Below are 18,482 nucleotides of genomic sequence, written 5' to 3'. Positions count from 1 at the left end.
AAAACCATCGTTATTATGATCGTCATTGATTGTCATTGGTTGAAAAACAATATGGTTATTTCGTGAATCTATTTTGACCAATCGTCGATACTCTCGAAACTACTCTCGAATTGATTGTCGTTGCGAGTCTATTTCATGAAAATTTTCACAATATTTCATTTTGAATAAATAGATTTATGTAAAATACTGTGTTAGAAACCGCAGAAAACAAATTAGATCCTTCTAATCTGTTTATAAGGTTTTTATAATTGTTTTATCAACGTACGTAGTCGTGCATAATTTTGATGCATTTTGGTTCACCGTCATGTAATGGTGGACATGTAGAAAATATCTGTCGCATGGTGAAATATCGCATCTAGGAATCGTCCCATCGATCGCCTTTGTGAAGTTATGCGACGTATAAAACTTGATAGTTAAGATATTTTCCGCGTGCACGTTGGTAGCGCTGTTTGTTGCTATTTAAACTGACGGAATTTTTATAAAGGATAAGTTTTTTATTTTCGATAATGTCTGATGAAAAAAGAAAACAGGATGAAGATGATAATGATGATGATGGTGCTAATCATTCATCTTCGGAAATGCCATTAAAAAAAAAGCAAAAAGGTTCGTTTATACATAACCTGTTTGTTTATATTAAATTTTCTATACCTAATAAATAAAAATATGAATTATTATTTTTGCAGTCTTAGAGTATGAGCAAGTATATTTAAGTAATTTGCCATGCTGTGAATGTTATGAAAAATCTTATATGCACAGAGATGTAATAACTCATATTGTGGTAACAAAGTTAGTGTTTTTTATAATGAGAAAAATTTAATTACCCCCCCCCCCCACACACACAGATGTAAAAATAAATAGTTTTCTCTTTTGCTATTACAGGTCATATTTTATACTTACTGCTAGTTGCGATGGACATTTAAAGTTTTGGAAAAAACAAGAAGAATTGATAGAATTTGTAAAACACTTTAGAGCTCATTTGAAGGCAATACAATATTTGGCAGCAAGTTCCAATGGCATACATGCGTGTACAGTTAGTTTGGATAAAACTATGAAAATATTTGATATAATTAATTTTGGTAGGTATATTTTTTTGCTAATAAAATACAAATCTAATTTTCAAAAAAATTTTCTTGCATTATATAATACAAATATTGCATTTACAGATATGATTAATATGATAAAATTAGAGTTTGTACCTCTTTGTGCCGAGTGGATATATTCTGCTGGTGATGCGATTGCTGTGGTTGCTGTATCTTCGCAAGATTCAAATAAAATATATATATATGATGCTCAAGGAACTAGTACACAATTGCATGTTTTTGACAAGTTGCACACAAAACCTGTTGTTTCCATGAAGGTATAACTTATTATTTTAGTTGATTTTAAAATACCATGTGGATAGAAATGTTATTTCATTTATGTATCTTAAACTTTATTATAGTATAATACCGTCTATGAGACATGTATATCAGTTGATAAGACGGGCATACTGGAATATTGGACAGGACCTAAAACGGAGTATAAATTTCCAAAATGTGTGAAATTTGATTCAAAATTAGACACAGATTTATATGAATTTGCTAAAAATAAAACTTATCCGTGTGGTTTGGCAGTATCTGCCGATGGTAAAAGATTTGCATCTCTTAGCGGAGATAGAAAAGTAAGAGTTTTTAATTTTCTTACTGGTAAATTGTACAGAATATTCGATGAAAGTCTTCAAAGATTTTCTGAATTGCAACAAAATACGCAACAATTACCAAATATGGAATTTGGACGAAGGTATTATATAATACTAATATATAATTTGAGGCATCTCATTTGATTACCTCGAATAACTTCTACATTAAACTTTTTTCAGAATGGCTGTTGAAAGAGAGTTAGATAAAACCGAAACAAACATAGGAAATATAGTTTTCGACGAATCTGGCTATTTGATATTATATAGTACAATGTTAGGTGTTAAACTTGTAAATCTTTATACGAACAAGTGTATTAAAATAATGGGGAAACCTGAAAATATACGTCCTATGCAATTAGCTTTATTTCAGGTATAGCTTTTCTTCAATGATGTTTTTCTTTTAATTTCCTATTTATTTTTATGCTTATTTATATATTTATGTTTAGGGTAAAGCTAGAAAAACTGCAGCAGCAGTATCAGTAGAAATGGAAGCTGCTGAAAATCCTACGATGGAAATGAATCGACCCGATCCAATTCTTTTCTGTACAGCTCATAAAAAAAATAGATTTTATATGTTTACAAGACGTGAGCCAGAGGATATAAAGAGTCCAGAATGTGATAGAGACGTCTTCAATGAAAAGCCTTCTAAGGAAGATATTATATCTTTTACTGAAGCAAGCAATGTGCAAAAAATTTATGACACGGCAATTATACATACTGCGCTTGGCGATATCCATGCAAATCTCTTTGGTAAAGATGTACCGAAGACAGTTGAAAATTTCTGTGTTCATTCTAAAAATGGTTATTACAATGGACATATATTCCATCGAGTAATCAAGGGTTTTATGATACAAACTGGAGATCCCACTGGAACTGGAACGGGTGGTGAAAGTATATGGGGTGGTGAATTTGAAGATGAGTTTAGATCCCATTTAAAACATGACAGACCATATACTTTGAGTATGGCAAATGCAGGCTCAAATACAAATGGAAGTCAATTCTTTATTACTTTGACACCTACAGTAAGTTTTTTACTCGGACGTCATTCAATCACCTTTAATATTTTTATTAACCTTGCCATTATTTAACATTTCAGCCTTGGTTAGATAATAAGCATACTGTATTTGGAAGGGTTGTCAAAGGAATGGAAGTAGTACAAAATATTAGTCAAGTAAAAACAAATCCTAAGACCGATAAGCCTTATGACGATATTCGTATTGTCAGTATTACTGTTAAATAATTTCATATCAAATAAATATTTATTTACATATGTCATTATTTTCTTTATGATCTTTTTATATTGATGGATGATGATAACTTTCCGAATCTTACCGATTTCATTATATCATTTTTCTGTTATGCTCCATACGATACAACATTCTTCTTCCAAAAAGGTATGTACTTGTAACACTTGTGAAAGCGTTTACACTAAACAAGTTATAGTTTTTTGGTTTAATTACCAGCGAATATCTGCTTTGATTCATGAAATTCAAATGCATAAGAAATTAATAATAATAAAATATGTAGTAATGATGTAATATGCTAATAAGACCTTGACCATATCGCGCCTGTTAACATAAGACTGGCGGTTTGACTAAGGGAAATCGTTTCTGCGGGACGATTAATATCTCCTATGTTTGCGATTACTAAACCCCATTTAAAGATTGGAGCCCAAAAAAATACTGTTGTAGGTCCTGCAAAGAGACGGACAATGTAATTAATAATTACAAAAAATTTCACCTATGTTACCTGCAGGATGTAAAAACATAAAACGAAATTTTGCAGGCAGATACGATGCGATTTGTAACATGATTCGTTTGTAAGCAGTTGATTTATCGGTCATAGGCATATTGTACGGCTAGTTATACATATAACAACACAGTGTAAATACACTCGAAATATTTTATTTATTGATCGAGAAAGAAAGATATAAAAATAAAGCGTATAATTTTTACAATCAAGAAAAGTAACGTAAACCAATAAAAATGTCTATAATCGATCTATGAAACAATGCTGTCATTTTTTACCGACGCATCGATTATCGATTTTTCTATAGCTTTCGATTCATTTAAATTTCATCGATGTTTATAATTTAGACTTCTATTATCGTAAATTCAAGTATAAAAGGTTCCAAAATATTAATCATTCACAATAGTATTAAAATGAGTTGCAATATTAAAGAAGAGATGACGCCATGTTGGAACGATATGGAAGAATTGAAGTATCTCATTTGCGCTATCGATTGTTGGTAATGCCTTACAGAATATCTAAATATAGAAACATATATTTTTTGACGTTATAATAATCAATTATTTAATGTCGATTCGAGTTGACCGTTGAAAATATGACTTTGTAGCAAATGTCCAACCGTGGCACCACAGCCGATATGTCGTGTAATATTGCCGCCTAGAATTCAAGAGATCGGCTGTTTCATTCCATCTCAGAGACCTGTTTGTTGTCCGTCACCGCCATGCTGTTTGCCTTTATTACCAGGACCCTGCTGTCCTCGTCCTTTACCACCTCCTATGTGCCCATTACCAGTGCCACTTCCGCCGCCGCCGCCGCTAAGACCTGCCTGTCTACCTTGCTGCCCATTACCATGTTATCCCCGTACTTGCTGATTTTTGAAAATACGATTGAACAGACAAAAAGACAAGCGGAAAGAAATAGAAGAAAAAAAGGAAAAAACGGTTAGACATTCTTTCTCATTCGATAGAGACGTTATCTAAAAAAGATTTTCCGATAATTATATGCCAGAAATATTCAAATGAAACTCTCGGAATCCGTTCAGAGAAATTGACGAAAGTAAAAGAAGAATTTATGCGCTACTTTTGGACCGAATCCAATAATCGTTTTTCTTATATGTATTTTATTTATATACATCCATCGTGTGTATTCACTGTATAGAGTTATTAAAAAGAAGCTATAACAAAGCTGGAAGTTTAAATTTTCGTGTTTCAATTAAAATAAACATGCTTCGTCTGTAGAAAGAGAAAAAGTACAGGTTAATTGGGAAGAGACATTTATATTTTATTGTAGCCCAGTCAAAAAAAGGCCAACTACCAGATTTTCTGATAATTGTGAAAAAACTTGATATAATAGTAATTCGACGACGCTGAATCGAATGGTGCTAATTTTTTTGCAATTGGATCACGAAATCTTTGAGAAAAAGGGTAAAAAATGGCCATATCTTAGAATCTAGGCATTTAAACGAAAAAAGTTTCAAACAAAAGTTGTAGACAATTGAAAAATACATAAAAAATGTTCTGAGGTTTATCTTCGTATTTSCAAAAATAAGCAAGAAAATAAAGGTGAAAGGTAATTGTAAGAGTGGGKGCAAGCCCCGCCTCTTCGTCGGTCTTTACACGCGAGCGAGCTAGTGTGCGTTATCTTGTGGTCTCTCGGTCGTGTATTCGAGTGCGAATGAGACAAGAAACCAATATTTCTCTCTTTCTATTTTTTCCTTCCGTAGCGAGAATTTTTCGTTTTGACGATCGAGTGTCGAGCGTTCTGTTTATCTATATATATATCGGCGTATAAGCACGGCATTTTTAAATCGAATCTTGATGCTTATGGCACGCCGTTTTTTTATTTATTGTAAGTAGTATCGTCTCTGTTGCACGCGCCGGTTATAAATGTTCGATTCTTCGTGGAGGAATTTTTTTTTTTATAAATTTTTCTATCCCCTTAAGTTATACAAATTCTTTTCACATTTCTTAATTCGAATTATATACAGGAAAGAAAATTAAAATTATTACAACAAAATTTGGAACAATAAATTGTTTATCATTTTGCGCAAATAAAGGAAGATTTATTACTTGAATTACAGTTAACATTTTATTATTTAATAGGTATATACATTTTATTTTTTAACAATATATAAAATATATACAATATATAAACAATATATAAATAATATATATATATTTTAAGAATATACATATATATATTCTAATCATTGTCAGAAAACTTAAAAGAATTTGCTGCAACGGAAAATTCTGTTTGTACTCACAAAGTTAAAGATACCCGACAAAGGGTTGTAAAAAATATTGAGAATATATTTGTTCAGTATCACGGTTTTTCTTCTACAAACATCAGAAGGTTATTGATAACTATTTGGCAACCGTGTTCGGTATCCTATCATAAGTCCTAGAACTTGGAGAGTGTTGCAATTGGTCAAGCTCCCCTACTCCACACAAACATCGTCTTCAAATACGAATTTCGGTGGATCCATGATGATCGATGCATCGTACTGTTGCAGTTGATAATATGACACGCAGAAGCCTAATTTATTAAGAATATCGATAATCAACTTTGATCCGCATTTGCGGTGAATGTAAACATCGTATGAAAGCTACAATAGAATGGGCTATTATACTTCGTTGCACGAAATATCGCTCTTCATCGACGTCGACATTTTCTAGTGAATTCGGTGCAATAAGTCGATCAATAAGTACACGAAGAAGTGGAGGAATGTCTCGTTGAATTGAATGAAGAAATTTTCCAGATGGCTGATAAGAATCGTTCTTATAATCGTGATTCTCGATATTTTTTCGGACGAGCTGTGCTGCTTTTTTTTCGAAAACAGTATGTAACATTTTGTATGATATCGTGCGCCGACAGCAACTACAGAATTGACGTCTTTCAATCGAAGTTGCACATCGATGCTCATGTCATCGTTTCGCTGTTCAGCTATATTGAGAAACCTTTCCTTCATATAGTCGTTCTGTATCATGGAGCATTGCTTGTTGTTTCCTTTCCATGGCTGTGCACATATTAAGCACAAGTCACGGAAATTGAATTCATTTTCCGTGAGCGCCGATTCAGAAAGCCGACGTACTTGGTGTTTCAGCAGAAAATGTCGATGAAGCTTTCAGTTTTGCAACTTTTGCGACCACACTTTTGATTGTTGCCCTTGCGTACCTTTGGCGGCACGCGCTATGCATGAGAACCAAGGTACGATTGCTTCAAATCTCCCATTTTCCATCACCAAGTTCTTTGCTTTTCGCTAATAACGACCTCAGACCTTTTTCTTTAACCGGAACGACTTGCAACGAAGCACACACCAGTGCTTCATCGCATATGTTGCATACCTGGTAAACTAAAATTAAGACGAAGTGATCTTCCCTAGCCACTTATAAGGCGTGTCCCAAAAAGAGCGTCGGTGTGACCTTACAGTAGAGGTGGTTCACCAATTGCAACACTCTCCAAGTTCTAGGACTTATGATAGGATACCGAACACGGTTGCCAAATAGTTATCAATAACCTTTTGATGTTTGTAGAAGAAAAACCGTGATACTGAACAAATATATTCTCAATATTTTTTACAACCCTTTGTCGGGTATCTTTAACTTTGTGAGTACAAACAGAATTTTCCGTTGCAGCAAATTCTTTTAAGTTTTCTGACAATGATTAGAATATATATATGTATATTCTTAAAATATATATATATTATTTATATATTGTTTATATATTGTATATATTTTATATATTGTTAAAAAATAAAATGTATATACCTATTAAATAATAAAATGTTAACTGTAATTCAAGTAATAAATCTTCCTTTATTTGCGCAAAATGATAAACAATTTATTGTTCCAAATTTTGTTGTAATAATTTTAATTTTCTTTCCTGTATATAATTCGAATTAAGAAATGTGAAAAGAATTTGTATAACTTAAGGGGATAGAAAAATTTATAAAAAAAAAAATTCCTCCACGAAGAATCGAACATTTATAACCGGCGCGTGCAACAGAGACGATACTACTTACAATAAATAAAAAAACGGCGTGCCATAAGCATCAAGATTCGATTTAAAAATGCCGTGCTTATACGCCGATATATATATAGATAAACAGAACGCTCGACACTCGATCGTCAAAACGAAAAATTCTCGCTACGGAAGGAAAAAATAGAAAGAGAGAAATATTGGTTTCTTGTCTCATTCGCACTCGAATACACGACCGAGAGACCACAAGATAACGCACACTAGCTCGCTCGCGTGTAAAGACCGACGAAGAGGCGGGGCTTGCMCCCACTCTTACAATTACCTTTCACCTTTATTTTCTTGCTTATTTTTGSAAATACGAAGATAAACCTCAGAACATTTTTTATGTATTTTTCAATTGTCTACAACTTTTGTTTGAAACTTTTTTCGTTTAAATGCCTAGATTCTAAGATATGGCCATTTTTTACCCTTTTTCTCAAAGATTTCGTGATCCAATTGCAAAAAAATTAGCACCATTCGATTCAGCGTCGTCGAATTACTATTATATCAAGTTTTTTCACAATTATCAGAAAATCTGGTAGTTGGCCTTTTTTTGACTGTGCTATGATGGGTTTTATGGAAATGTTTTTGATCTTACGATAAGATCATTGATTAGGACTACTACTTTATTGGAAAAGAAAAAGCGTGTGCTTTTGCTAAATTGGATTGAACGAGAATGAACTCGGCATGAAATGAATCGGATCTAATAAAAGAGACTGGTTGCAATTTTAGATCGAGCGCTACTCCGAAGCCGTTCGAATAACAACTAACGACGTGACGAACGACGTGACGAACAACGTGACAACAAATCGTAGCTTAGGTGAGAGTAGTTAACGGGAGGTCAAGTGGTCGCGAGGACAAAAGTCACTTGAAAAATGATGATGTTGCAACCCCCAAAATAAGAACTTTTCGATGCAATGCTTATCAAAAGAGCCTAATCATTTTTGTCTGGTATCAATCTCATACTTGCAGTGATTAATTGTTATTTACAATCCTTTATGCATTTAATCAAATACTGTTTCAGATTTCTAATAATAGTATGGATTATAATAAGCGACGTGTATCGTCAACGTGTTACGCATTTTAAACAGAACGCTTTCCTTAATCAAATTAATCGCGAGAAAATATCTTTTTGAATAATAATAATCTTTGTTCTCTGATTGAAAATTAATATTTATTTATTTATGAATAGTTAACAAAGTATAAGCAAAGCCTTAACGATATTATTTTTTAAAAATATTATATATATATATATATATATATATGTATGTGTATGTTTGTAGATATATAATAAGTACAGATACATTTTTAAAAATTTCTTTGATTCGTTATCTCGAACAATAATAATAATAAAATGATAATTAAAACAATAATAATTATAATAATATTAATAATTATAATAATATTAATAATAATTAGTTTTATTTCGTAGAATTATGTTATATCAATGAGAAGTACGCATCAATATTAATTTGCGTAGTACAATTGATCATGATTCGATTGGTCATGTGAACTTGATACGTATGATTTATGAATAACATAGAACTTTCTAAGGTAAGAGTTGTTGCAAGTGTGTTTGGACCATTTGAAAGTAACATTTTTTTAACGAGATCGCGGGTTCCCTTTGATGGAAAGTGAGAAAAGCGAGTTATCGAGCCATTCTTTTACGCGTGCGCGTGTCGTCACACGCATACAAATGCGCGCGCTTAATAGATACTTCAAAGTAATAATGACTTTGGCAATGAGACATTTTTTTTTTAGCATTAAGACTTTTCTTTCGGTTTTATTATATATTTTTTTGGTCATTTTTTGTTTGATGAAAGTCAAATTGCATTGTCGTTATGAATACGTACTTTGGTCTGTTAATTTCGTTTTACTCATTGAAAGAGAAAGAGGGAGAGGGAGGGAGGGAGGGAGAGAAAAAGAGAGAGAGAGAGAGAGAGAGAGAGAAAAGACAGATTCGATAACATAGAAAGAGATAGATTAGAAACTATTCTTTTCATTTTTTGTTTGCTATGCCTTTGGCACAATTCACTTTTTTGTACAATCTATCCGTTAACATATAATATATTTTCTGTGTCATTTTTTATTCGTTATTATTTTTGGACCGCTTCCTCTGATGTCACGTAAGTTTTGGACAAGATTTTTGTAATATTCAAAGTAATTTTCTATTTTTCGATTTTTAATATGCGATAATCAATAAGATTTAGGATCAATTTTATTTCTTTTTTTTTTTCTTTTTTTTTTTTCTTTTTTTTGTAGTTGGTTATATTTTACGATATCGTCGAAGTATCGACACACCGAATAAAACTTACGATCGGAAATAATTCGATGAGTTATTACGTAACGAACTATCATCTTTCCTTCTCGTTGCTACGGCAATCGACATCGTCGCATCGTTATCGGTAGTCGTATTAAAAATAAATCTAAAATGCGCTTGAGAAATTATACACTTCATCAATTCGCATGAAAATATATACATATATAATAAATAATTATTTATGTATACGAGGTGTCTCGGCCAGTAAATAAAAAAAAATAGGGTCCCGTTTAAAGAAACATCGATTACCTTAAAATCTCATAAATAAATGACTCTAAGAAAAAATTCTATCAACCATTATATTATATTCCCACCCCCTGCAATAGTTTCTTTTATACAATTGTAAACAAAGGAGATATTTAGGCATTTTCATTTTTTGCTGCGACACCCTGTATATTTGTTGTTTTCGATGAGGTACGAGGGAAGCAATATTGCTATTAATCATCACTTGGTGATCGGCCAGATTGATAGATCAATCATGAGAATGTGACCAATCTATAACAAATGATCACGAGAATGTAACCAATCAATACGCAATGATTAATAACCGTATAGCTCACTTTTTATGCAATATATATTCTATTTTAATCGATCCAGGTGAATATTATTGTTATTATTATTAATGTATCAATTATAATTGGTATGAAATAATAATTAAAATTCATTCTCGATATTTCTAACGTCGAGGAACATTGATCGACGTTATTAAAATTGTCATAATATTCACGCAGATCGATGAAAATGTGAAAACATTATTAATTGAATAGATATTATTTTTTCATGCAATTTATACATCGATTTACTGTCTTCGCGGGCATTTAAGATAAAATAAATAAATCCTTAAAGAACAAAAAGATTCTCGCAGCTCTTGGTTTTCCGTTTGAAACCAAGCAAGTGTTTTAAAATTCTTCTACGGTGTTTACTTCTTTTTTGTCTTGTAGTTTGATTTCGATCACGTTGAGGATTTAATTTTATTTGCGCCAGGATACCGACTAGAAGTTCATCGACATGGTGAGCCAATCCCGACGACGTCTCGATGAATTTGCAACCACAGTTGTTTGCCAAGCGTCGCCCGGCTGTTAACGTAAATTCGATATTTCATTTCACCTTTGTCCTAATAAATTATGTTCATCACGTATTTAGAATATATTTAAAATATGTATAATATACAAAATATAATATTTATAAATGTACTAACTAACATATGAGCATTTATATATATTTACGAGTATGTATGTAGGCTGTTAAAAAAGGTTGAAACTGAACTTATACTATGCATTACTAAGGACAAATAGGTATAAAAAGTTTTGGTGATTCTATAATTTTTTAATTGAGAATACAATAGTATTTTATGGAAAATTACTATCTTTTCTTAAGAAGATGAAAATATCTATTATAAGTTTGAAAGTTTTAATTAAGTTTAGTAGGCCTAATATCGCGCAGTTACTGCTAGAATTAACAAGGAAACGTGCGATAAAATCTAAACTAACTTATTTTATAACTTTAAGGATTTCATCTTGGATAATAGTAGCGTCTAGATTGACGTTATAACTTTACCGTGAAAAACTGTTACGTCTTGTTTAGAGAAAACTTTTGAAAAGATAACAATGATTCATATTTATGGTCAATATATTATAAATCCAAAGTTGTATAACGGACATGCAATTTATTTATAACCTTTGAGCATAAATTTCGAAAGTTCATTTACGTGAATGATAATTTCAAAGTTAATGAAAATATATGCGGGTATTTCTCTACGGCAAGTATTAACGTAAGAAGTATGTAAATTGCGTGATGTAGCACGTAGGTTCGATTCTCGATTCTGGAACAATAGTGCATCCTACACTCATCAGACGTTGAAGTTGCTAGTCGTAAATCTAGTTGAAGGGTTTAAAGTTCCTGCGGATTGACTTACCCATAGAGGAGACCTCCCGTTTCCTTTCAAGATCGACTTTGTTCCCAACCAGGATGACACCGTGGCTCGTCATATAGTCACTATTCCATAGATAAAGCAAAGTATCCTCTGCTATCTTCATACTCCTTTGGTCTACCACAGAATAGACGACAACGTAGACATCTGGATTGTAGGTCGAACAAAACGTCTCGACCTCGAATCAATGGAATATCGAATTTCAATCCTAACAGAGATCCAATGAATGTCCGTATTTGATTTAAGTATCGATTATTAATGGTATTTGCTTACCGACATTTCCGAGCTCGGATGATCAATGATTTCCAATTCGGTTTCTTGACCGTCGAGCATAACGGAAACACTTTTTTGGCCGTACTCTTCGTCTATAAGATAATAATTACTTCTAATTATCCGAATGAGCGTTAAAACGTTCAAATTATTTACCTAACGAAGCATCGTATGCGCAAATGTAATCACTGGTCGTAAATTGCGCCGTCAGAGCGGTTTTACCAACCCCAGATGCACCTAGCATGCCAACCTTGTACGTAGCAATGCGTTCGTTGCTCGTTTCCTCCTCTGTTTCGATTCCAGAGAGTTGCGAAGCCGAGCTGGAACAAGAAAAGACACGAGGCTCTTTTTTCAATATTTTCTTTTTTTTTTTTTTTTTCTTGTTTCTTTGCTTTTGAATCTCACCTGAGTAATCGAGCTTCTCTCGTGCTACTGCAACTAGTGCCACAAGAGGTAACACTATTGATACTCTTACTACGACGGCTCTTCAACGAATCGCCGAGATTGAAAACCCCATTCGCTGTAATGGAGAACGATCTTAATCTGTAATATTCGATGGAATCTTCGGTTTCTCCGTCTTCGACACCACCACCGCCAGCACCGCCACCACCGCGTTTCGTTTCTGCCAACATTGGCTGCAAAAATGGAAATGAATTTGGGTATTCAAAAGAATTGCGTGAAGAATATCGTTGAGTGGTCTGTTTGCGTTGCAAATTGCGCGAGTCGTTGTTCCGCGAGGTTTCAAACAATACTACTGGCAAACTTTCAAACGTAGATTAAGGTCATAGCGAATCCCTGATGCGACTAATACTATACGCTAATTCAATTAGATTTCTCTCTCTCTCTCTTTCTCGACGATTAGTCAGCTGATTTTTCTTAACCCTCTATAGTCTCATATGATCTTGCAGTCACCCACCGATATATATTTACTTCTTTTCATTTGACAACTCGTCGAATAAGAAAGAGAGAAAGAGGAAGGAGGGAAATTCGACAGGAATTAATGGTCGCAAGTGATTCAATCTCATTCAAATATTATCGCTTACAAATGTAAATGAGCATTCTTAAATGATTAAATTATATCGTTAAATTATTATTATAGCTATCCCTTTGGAGTCGAGAAGATTTGGAAGTTGGAAGTTTATAAAACGATTATTGATCGATTTAATCGAAAATCGAATTTTTATTTCAGTCGATGTCTCCTCGATCGCGACTCGTTTCTTTCTATAAGAAAATTCGCGGGGACGAATGTCGTCGGTTTTCGGTGATTTGTCATTAGTGTCTTCAAGATAGTGGAAAATTCTTATGAAAAGAGATTTTTGTGAGTCATTTAAAAGGTTTGGCAAGAAAAGCCGGCGATGTTACTCTTTACGAACGCAAAGGTCCTCCTCCTATCGTTCGTTCGATCTCGATCCAATCAATTCAAAATTACGATCACAACGACGAGAAAGTCAACGTGATCGTTTACGTCGGCCAAAATTAGACCGATAACTTTTCTAATCTATCTATCTAATTCTTAGAATAACACTTTTCTCATTTTTATTTGCCATCAAAGTTGTTATTTTTGTCGTCATCCTTTGATCCTTTGATCATTCTAATCATCATCGGCATGGAAGTACCTAATTTCTCGGATCTAGGTAAAAGTGCACGAGATGTCTTCAAGACAGGTTATTACTATGGCAAAGGTCTTTTTAAATTAAACGTCAAGTCTAAGAAAACTGGTATATTCGAAATGACCAGTGACTTGTTTATAAATGCCGATACTTTGAAGGTATGATAAATAACGTGAACTATTTTATTTTCTTTCGAACGTATCATTTATACTCATTAATTTGTTTAATGTATCTTCGATCCTAGAATATCACATTTATTGTTATATAAGTACTAGCTTTCATATTTTTCCAACTTTCTTGATTTTTATTCATTATTGATGTTTGATCTTGGAAATATAGATTGTTTAATAAAACATAAGAACAATTTCAGGAATGCCATTGGGGATATAAAAATAGTTATGAACTAAGTTTACGTTGACTTCTTTTTCATATGGACGAATAGTTGAACGGTCTCTTGGAAACTAAATACAATACTGAAAACTATGGAAATATCGTGCAAAAATGGACATCCGACGGAACGGCTTTTTTAGGCTGTGAAATGACTGGGAAACTTCTCGATGGTCTTACCCTGTTATCCGAGTTCTTTTACAATCCGCAAACTACATTTAAGGGCATGAAACTCGACACGAAGTACATCAACGATAGGGTCAATGGAATTTGCACGTTAGGTTGGTATTCTTTTCTTCTTTCTCTCTTTTGTAGAAAATTTGTACGAAAACGCATAAAATGTTGCCAAGGCAAAATACATGAGAGACTTAATTCGTTGACGCATTAATTTCTCGTAACGGGTGATTATTTTCTTTTCTTTTTTTTTTTTTTCTAATTAAATTATATTCTCATCAATGTGTAGATGTGTACTGTTCTATTGTCCGTTCCAAATCCAATAATTTTGCCGATGAGAAATATCCAACAATAAAATATTCTTTACGAACAAATTTTATTGATATTCTATACCACCTTCTCTTTCATAAAAATGTTGGCGAACTCTATTACAGTACGAAATAATATTTCTATTATTTGATTATAACTCCGGAGATAAGAGAGAGTTTTATATTAAAACGTACCGTCACAGAATTCAATCATATTTCTATATGATTTCTATATTCTAAAGGCGTTAGAAGAGTGAAAGAAAAAAAGAAACTTTATTGTTCGCGAGGAAACTTGATTATTTAAGTTCGTACATTTGATTTACGATAAACACGTGCCACTTATTCGCGAACAATTGTCGTTAACGTTTAAGTCTCTCTTGCAAATGTACGTTTGAAAACAAATTTATCCGTAATTTGAGTTATCTTGTAAATAAAATCTTTTTTTCACAGCCAACGAAAACTTCGATTCAAACTTAAATGTTTACGGTGCAATAGTCGTGAGGTTTAAAGAGCTCTTCGTGGGTTACCAATGTGGTTATAAAACAGCTACCAAAGAGCTTACGAAGAACGATTTAGGATTCGCTTTTGGATACCGAGACTTAGCCTTCCATTTGAGATGCACTTTGATACCACACGAGTTTGGTTGTTCTGTCTTGTATAAAGGTTCATTATTTTTCTATTATTTTCTGTCAGCGTTTTTTTCAACTTATGTTTTGCGATTCGATTAATTCATTTGCGACAAATTTCCGACAAATTTTCGTAGAATGCTTTTGCGAGAAGAGAATACTGTAATAACAGCCGTATTTTTGAAATAACATAATGTAATTCTGCTCATAAATATTACATTATTATATAAACATTTAGACAGGGTGGTACCATTGCAAACAAATGTATTTATTGGATCGCATGGCAAAAAGTTTGAGAAACGCTATTCCGTATTTTGATGTTTTTCGTTAACGAAGACAGCTCGTTATCCCTTTTTTTATAAAATAAATGAATCGTTTAACTGTTTTAATTACTTTGGTAATTAAAGTATTTGATACCTTGAAAATAATATTAAACGATTACAAATTTTTGTTACTTGAGAAAAGATTTTTGAATTTATAAGATTGAAAGCATTATTCGCGAATAAAGTGAAGTAAACATTATTCCGTGAACGTTTCTCAGTAATGTTTAGAATTTACAGAGCTGTCAGAACAAGACAATTTATTTTCGCGAATGTAACAGGAAGAGCTTAAAGCTTTAAACTACTAATTGAATTTTTCCGTGTACCTTTTCACTTCGCTATGAACATTTAACAATCGGGAGAAAATGGGAGCATTTTCGTTGCCTTAAACAATAGCAATGCTTTTTACGTTACAACTACCGAGCAAAGTGGCCATTAGAATACGTAATGAATTCGTTTTCTATTTTCCGACTGAAGAAAATAAAAATAATTGTCGAAAAAAACTCTCATCTGGCCTAAAAATGAGTGATAAATAATTATATAATTATACAAAATAAATCTCTCTAAATTTCTTCAAAATGTATATATTCATAATTATCTATCTCTATGTTTTGGTTATACGCAATATAATCTAAAAATGACTAATACATAAATAAATTTGATTAAGATCACACACGATATCGTTTATTGTTTTTTACATTCCGTTTATTTTTTTATTTTTTCTTCTAAAGTTAATTCAGATTGGGATATCGCATTGAATGGAATATCGGCGAAAAGCGGAAGATTGCACAAATGGATGGTTGGGGTAGCAGCGAAATACAAATTAGACGAAGATTCGATTCTACGGTTCAAGATGAACAACGCTATGCAATTGGGTACGAGCTTGCAACTGAAGTTGAACGAGAATGCGACGGTCTCCTTTTCCTTTTGCTTCGATTGTACGAATATTAACAGAGGAAATCACAAAGTTGGCATGGGATACTACATAGAAGCTTGAAGATGAGAACATTATTCGAAATATTTGAGATATGATTTCATTTTTATAGTCACGATCAATCGTCATAACTTTTTGATAAAACGAGTCCAACGAACTTTAGAATTTTCGCATCATTTTTTGTCGCGCAATAACAACGTATTTATTTGTAATGATACAATAATATTTTGTTGTAATTAATAAAACACGAATTGAACGCGTTTTCAAGCGACGTTGTCTACTATGAGAAATCATTTGTTAATATCAAAATTTATTCGCTATGATGCTCATGATTATTGTTATATTTTAGCTGTTTCTGCATCGATTAATAAAGAACGATAATATGAAAAGCGATTTGCTTTCTCGTTCGTAATGTTTTCTGATAATAATAAATAAAAAAAAAACGTCATCGTTGTATTTATTTATTTTCACATTTTTGTAAGATTTTAAACGTGGTGGGACTTTATCCGATCTATTTTTATATTGTTCCTTTCATTTTTTTAAATGAGCATAAAATTAAAAGTAAAAGAGATCCAAGAGATTCGAATAATAAATAATTTTTATTATTATTAATAATTTATCCCCATTACAGTAGTTTAAAAAACATAACTTATTTAAACAAAACTTGAATATATTGCTTTGCGATAAAAGTAGGACTTCATGGTTTATCGGTACTCTTTATTTGCGAGCTTCGCCAATGAGAAATGTTTAAACGCTCCAGTAACAGCTAATCCATTTATAATATGTGTTTAAAAAAGTCTGCATTTAAATATAGGAGCTTAAAAGGTTTACCTTTGATAGATGATTTTCGTGAAGAAAATAATCGATGAAGTAACGAGTGATATCTACTTTCAGGAACGATATAAAAAAAAGATAAGAAAAACAAAGAAGTGATTACATTAATCGGATTAGATTTGTATAGCTCTCTGAGAACGATAAGAATGAAAAATTGTTCGAGTTGCTTAATATAGGATTTATTTAACACTTACCCTATGTCGTGGTACTGCTGGCATACTACTTGTTCTACCACGATATTGCCTTGGCATAGATACACGAGATCCTGTTCCTTGTCCAACTGAGCCTGCAGGACTGGTAGGACTAGGACCACCAGGACTTGTGCCTGGACTAACGATAAGATGGGAAGATGTAGAAGCTGCTCCAGGACTTACTGCTGCGGTCAAGCTTTGACTTCTCAACGATGGCGAAAGGTGTCCCCAAGGACCTGCTTCCGCCTGTAAAAATCTGAATTACCCAAGTCAGGATCGATTCTTTTATCGTTTTCTATCTCAATTCGATGCGTCGGCATATCGTGTTAGAAAAATATATTTAACAAAAAAGAGAGGAAGAAGAAGAGAAGACTTTCAGGCCGTAAATTTGAAATCGCTTTGCCCGCGCATCGTAAATGTCGACAACTTCGTGGTGTCGATTTTTCGGTCGCATCTAAATTCACTCTCATCACTTTTTCCAAAACGTGCTGTTTTGTTTTCAATATGTTTGAAATATTGGACAGAAAAAATGTACCGTTGTATAATATGATCAAAGTTACTTATAAATAACGATCGCATATCGAAATATGTGTTGAAAAATCTCTCGATTATCGTGGAAACAATGAAATTTTGCAATTTTGATTAAACGAATTGTAGTGAAATATTTTGTCGACATTTTTGAAAAGTACCTGTGTAAATCGGGTGTAGGTCTGGCAACGGCTATACTAGAACTTCTTCGTCGAGTGGGCGTTGGCGATTTTGGTCCATCTAATATTCCATGTCCTTGAGCACTGGACAAGGAGCTACGGTGAAATTGTACCTCAATTTCGCTACTTCGCCTTTGGAAAGCCCTTTTGTTCCACTTTCTGCCCTTTGTATCGGTTCCGGAACCCTCTTGCTTCCTGAAATGCCGAAGATAAAACGATGCTTCACATTCCCCTCTTTGGAAATCAACGATGTTCTCCTATTCTCGTTAGGAGGGAACGATTCCCACGTGCAATCATACTGATAAAATAGATTCTTCGGGGCGTGTTCCTTCCTTTCGAGGGATTCTTTCGAGCGATCCTTTCGAGCGATCCTTTCGAGCGAACACTTATTAAATATCGTGTGAATGAGACTCGTTGGATAATTGTT

The 18,482-nt window shown here is 33.1% G+C and overlaps 5 protein-coding genes across 7 annotated transcripts in view; 3 read left to right on the top strand and 2 right to left on the bottom strand.

Moving 5' to 3' along the window:
- Positions 1 to 99: 99 nt before the first annotated feature.
- LOC106788007 (peptidylprolyl isomerase domain and WD repeat-containing protein 1) lies at positions 100 to 2,951 on the top strand. Its single transcript, XM_014750877.1, has 8 exons — positions 100 to 603; positions 684 to 786; positions 880 to 1,076; positions 1,164 to 1,357; positions 1,442 to 1,779; positions 1,859 to 2,048; positions 2,125 to 2,700; positions 2,775 to 2,951. Exons 1-8 carry the CDS (start codon positions 507 to 509, stop codon positions 2,916 to 2,918), a joined length of 1,839 nt encoding a protein of 612 aa, XP_014606363.1. The 5' UTR covers positions 100 to 506; the 3' UTR covers positions 2,919 to 2,951.
- LOC106788008 (mitochondrial pyruvate carrier 2-like) lies at positions 2,937 to 3,542 on the bottom strand. Its single transcript, XM_014750879.1, has 3 exons — positions 3,428 to 3,542; positions 3,231 to 3,372; positions 2,937 to 3,148 (listed from the first exon to the last, which is right to left on the bottom strand). Exons 1-3 carry the CDS (start codon positions 3,525 to 3,527, stop codon positions 3,019 to 3,021), a joined length of 372 nt encoding a protein of 123 aa, XP_014606365.1. The 5' UTR covers positions 3,528 to 3,542; the 3' UTR covers positions 2,937 to 3,018.
- Positions 3,543 to 3,840: 298 nt separating this feature from the next.
- On the top strand, positions 3,841 to 4,299 carry LOC106788009 (small proline-rich protein 2F-like). The gene is made up of 2 exons (XM_014750880.1): positions 3,841 to 3,926; positions 4,035 to 4,299. The coding sequence occupies exons 1-2, from the start codon at positions 3,841 to 3,843 to the stop codon at positions 4,297 to 4,299; spliced, it is 351 nt and encodes a 116-aa protein (XP_014606366.1).
- A 4,548-nt stretch (positions 4,300 to 8,847) lies between these two features.
- The window catches only part of LOC106788000 (GTP-binding protein RAD-like), a 13,855-nt gene continuing 4,220 nt past the window's right edge, over positions 8,848 to 18,482 (bottom strand). Inside the window, exons 2-8 of one of the 3 annotated variants that reach the window (XM_014750859.1) lie at positions 18,038 to 18,250; positions 17,352 to 17,604; positions 12,370 to 12,599; positions 12,121 to 12,284; positions 11,968 to 12,059; positions 11,680 to 11,872; positions 8,848 to 10,840 (exon numbers count right to left, since the gene is read on the bottom strand). In XM_014750859.1, the coding sequence (XP_014606345.1) occupies positions 10,605 to 10,840; positions 11,680 to 11,872; positions 11,968 to 12,059; positions 12,121 to 12,284; positions 12,370 to 12,599; positions 17,352 to 17,604; positions 18,038 to 18,250 (1,381 nt within the window). In that variant the 3' untranslated portion in view covers positions 8,848 to 10,604. Of the gene's footprint in view, positions 10,879 to 11,164; positions 11,587 to 11,679; positions 11,873 to 11,967; positions 12,060 to 12,120; positions 12,285 to 12,369; positions 12,600 to 17,351; positions 17,605 to 18,037; positions 18,251 to 18,482 lie in introns of those variants that run through there. The other 2 variants (XM_014750862.1, XM_014750861.1) reach the window with 2 other exon arrangements.
- On the top strand, positions 12,596 to 16,709 carry LOC106788001 (voltage-dependent anion-selective channel protein 1-like). Its single transcript, XM_014750863.1, has 4 exons — positions 12,596 to 13,732; positions 14,017 to 14,242; positions 14,894 to 15,106; positions 16,121 to 16,709. Exons 1-4 carry the CDS (start codon positions 13,571 to 13,573, stop codon positions 16,384 to 16,386), a joined length of 867 nt encoding a protein of 288 aa, XP_014606349.1. The 5' UTR covers positions 12,596 to 13,570; the 3' UTR covers positions 16,387 to 16,709.

This window comes from Polistes canadensis, unplaced genomic scaffold (genome assembly GCF_001313835.1).
Source record: "Polistes canadensis isolate GaletaPanama2010 unplaced genomic scaffold, ASM131383v1 scaffold_121, whole genome shotgun sequence".
Classification (NCBI taxonomy): domain Eukaryota; kingdom Metazoa; phylum Arthropoda; class Insecta; order Hymenoptera; family Vespidae; genus Polistes; species Polistes canadensis.
This window is presented reverse-complemented; position numbering and strand designations above follow the sequence as displayed.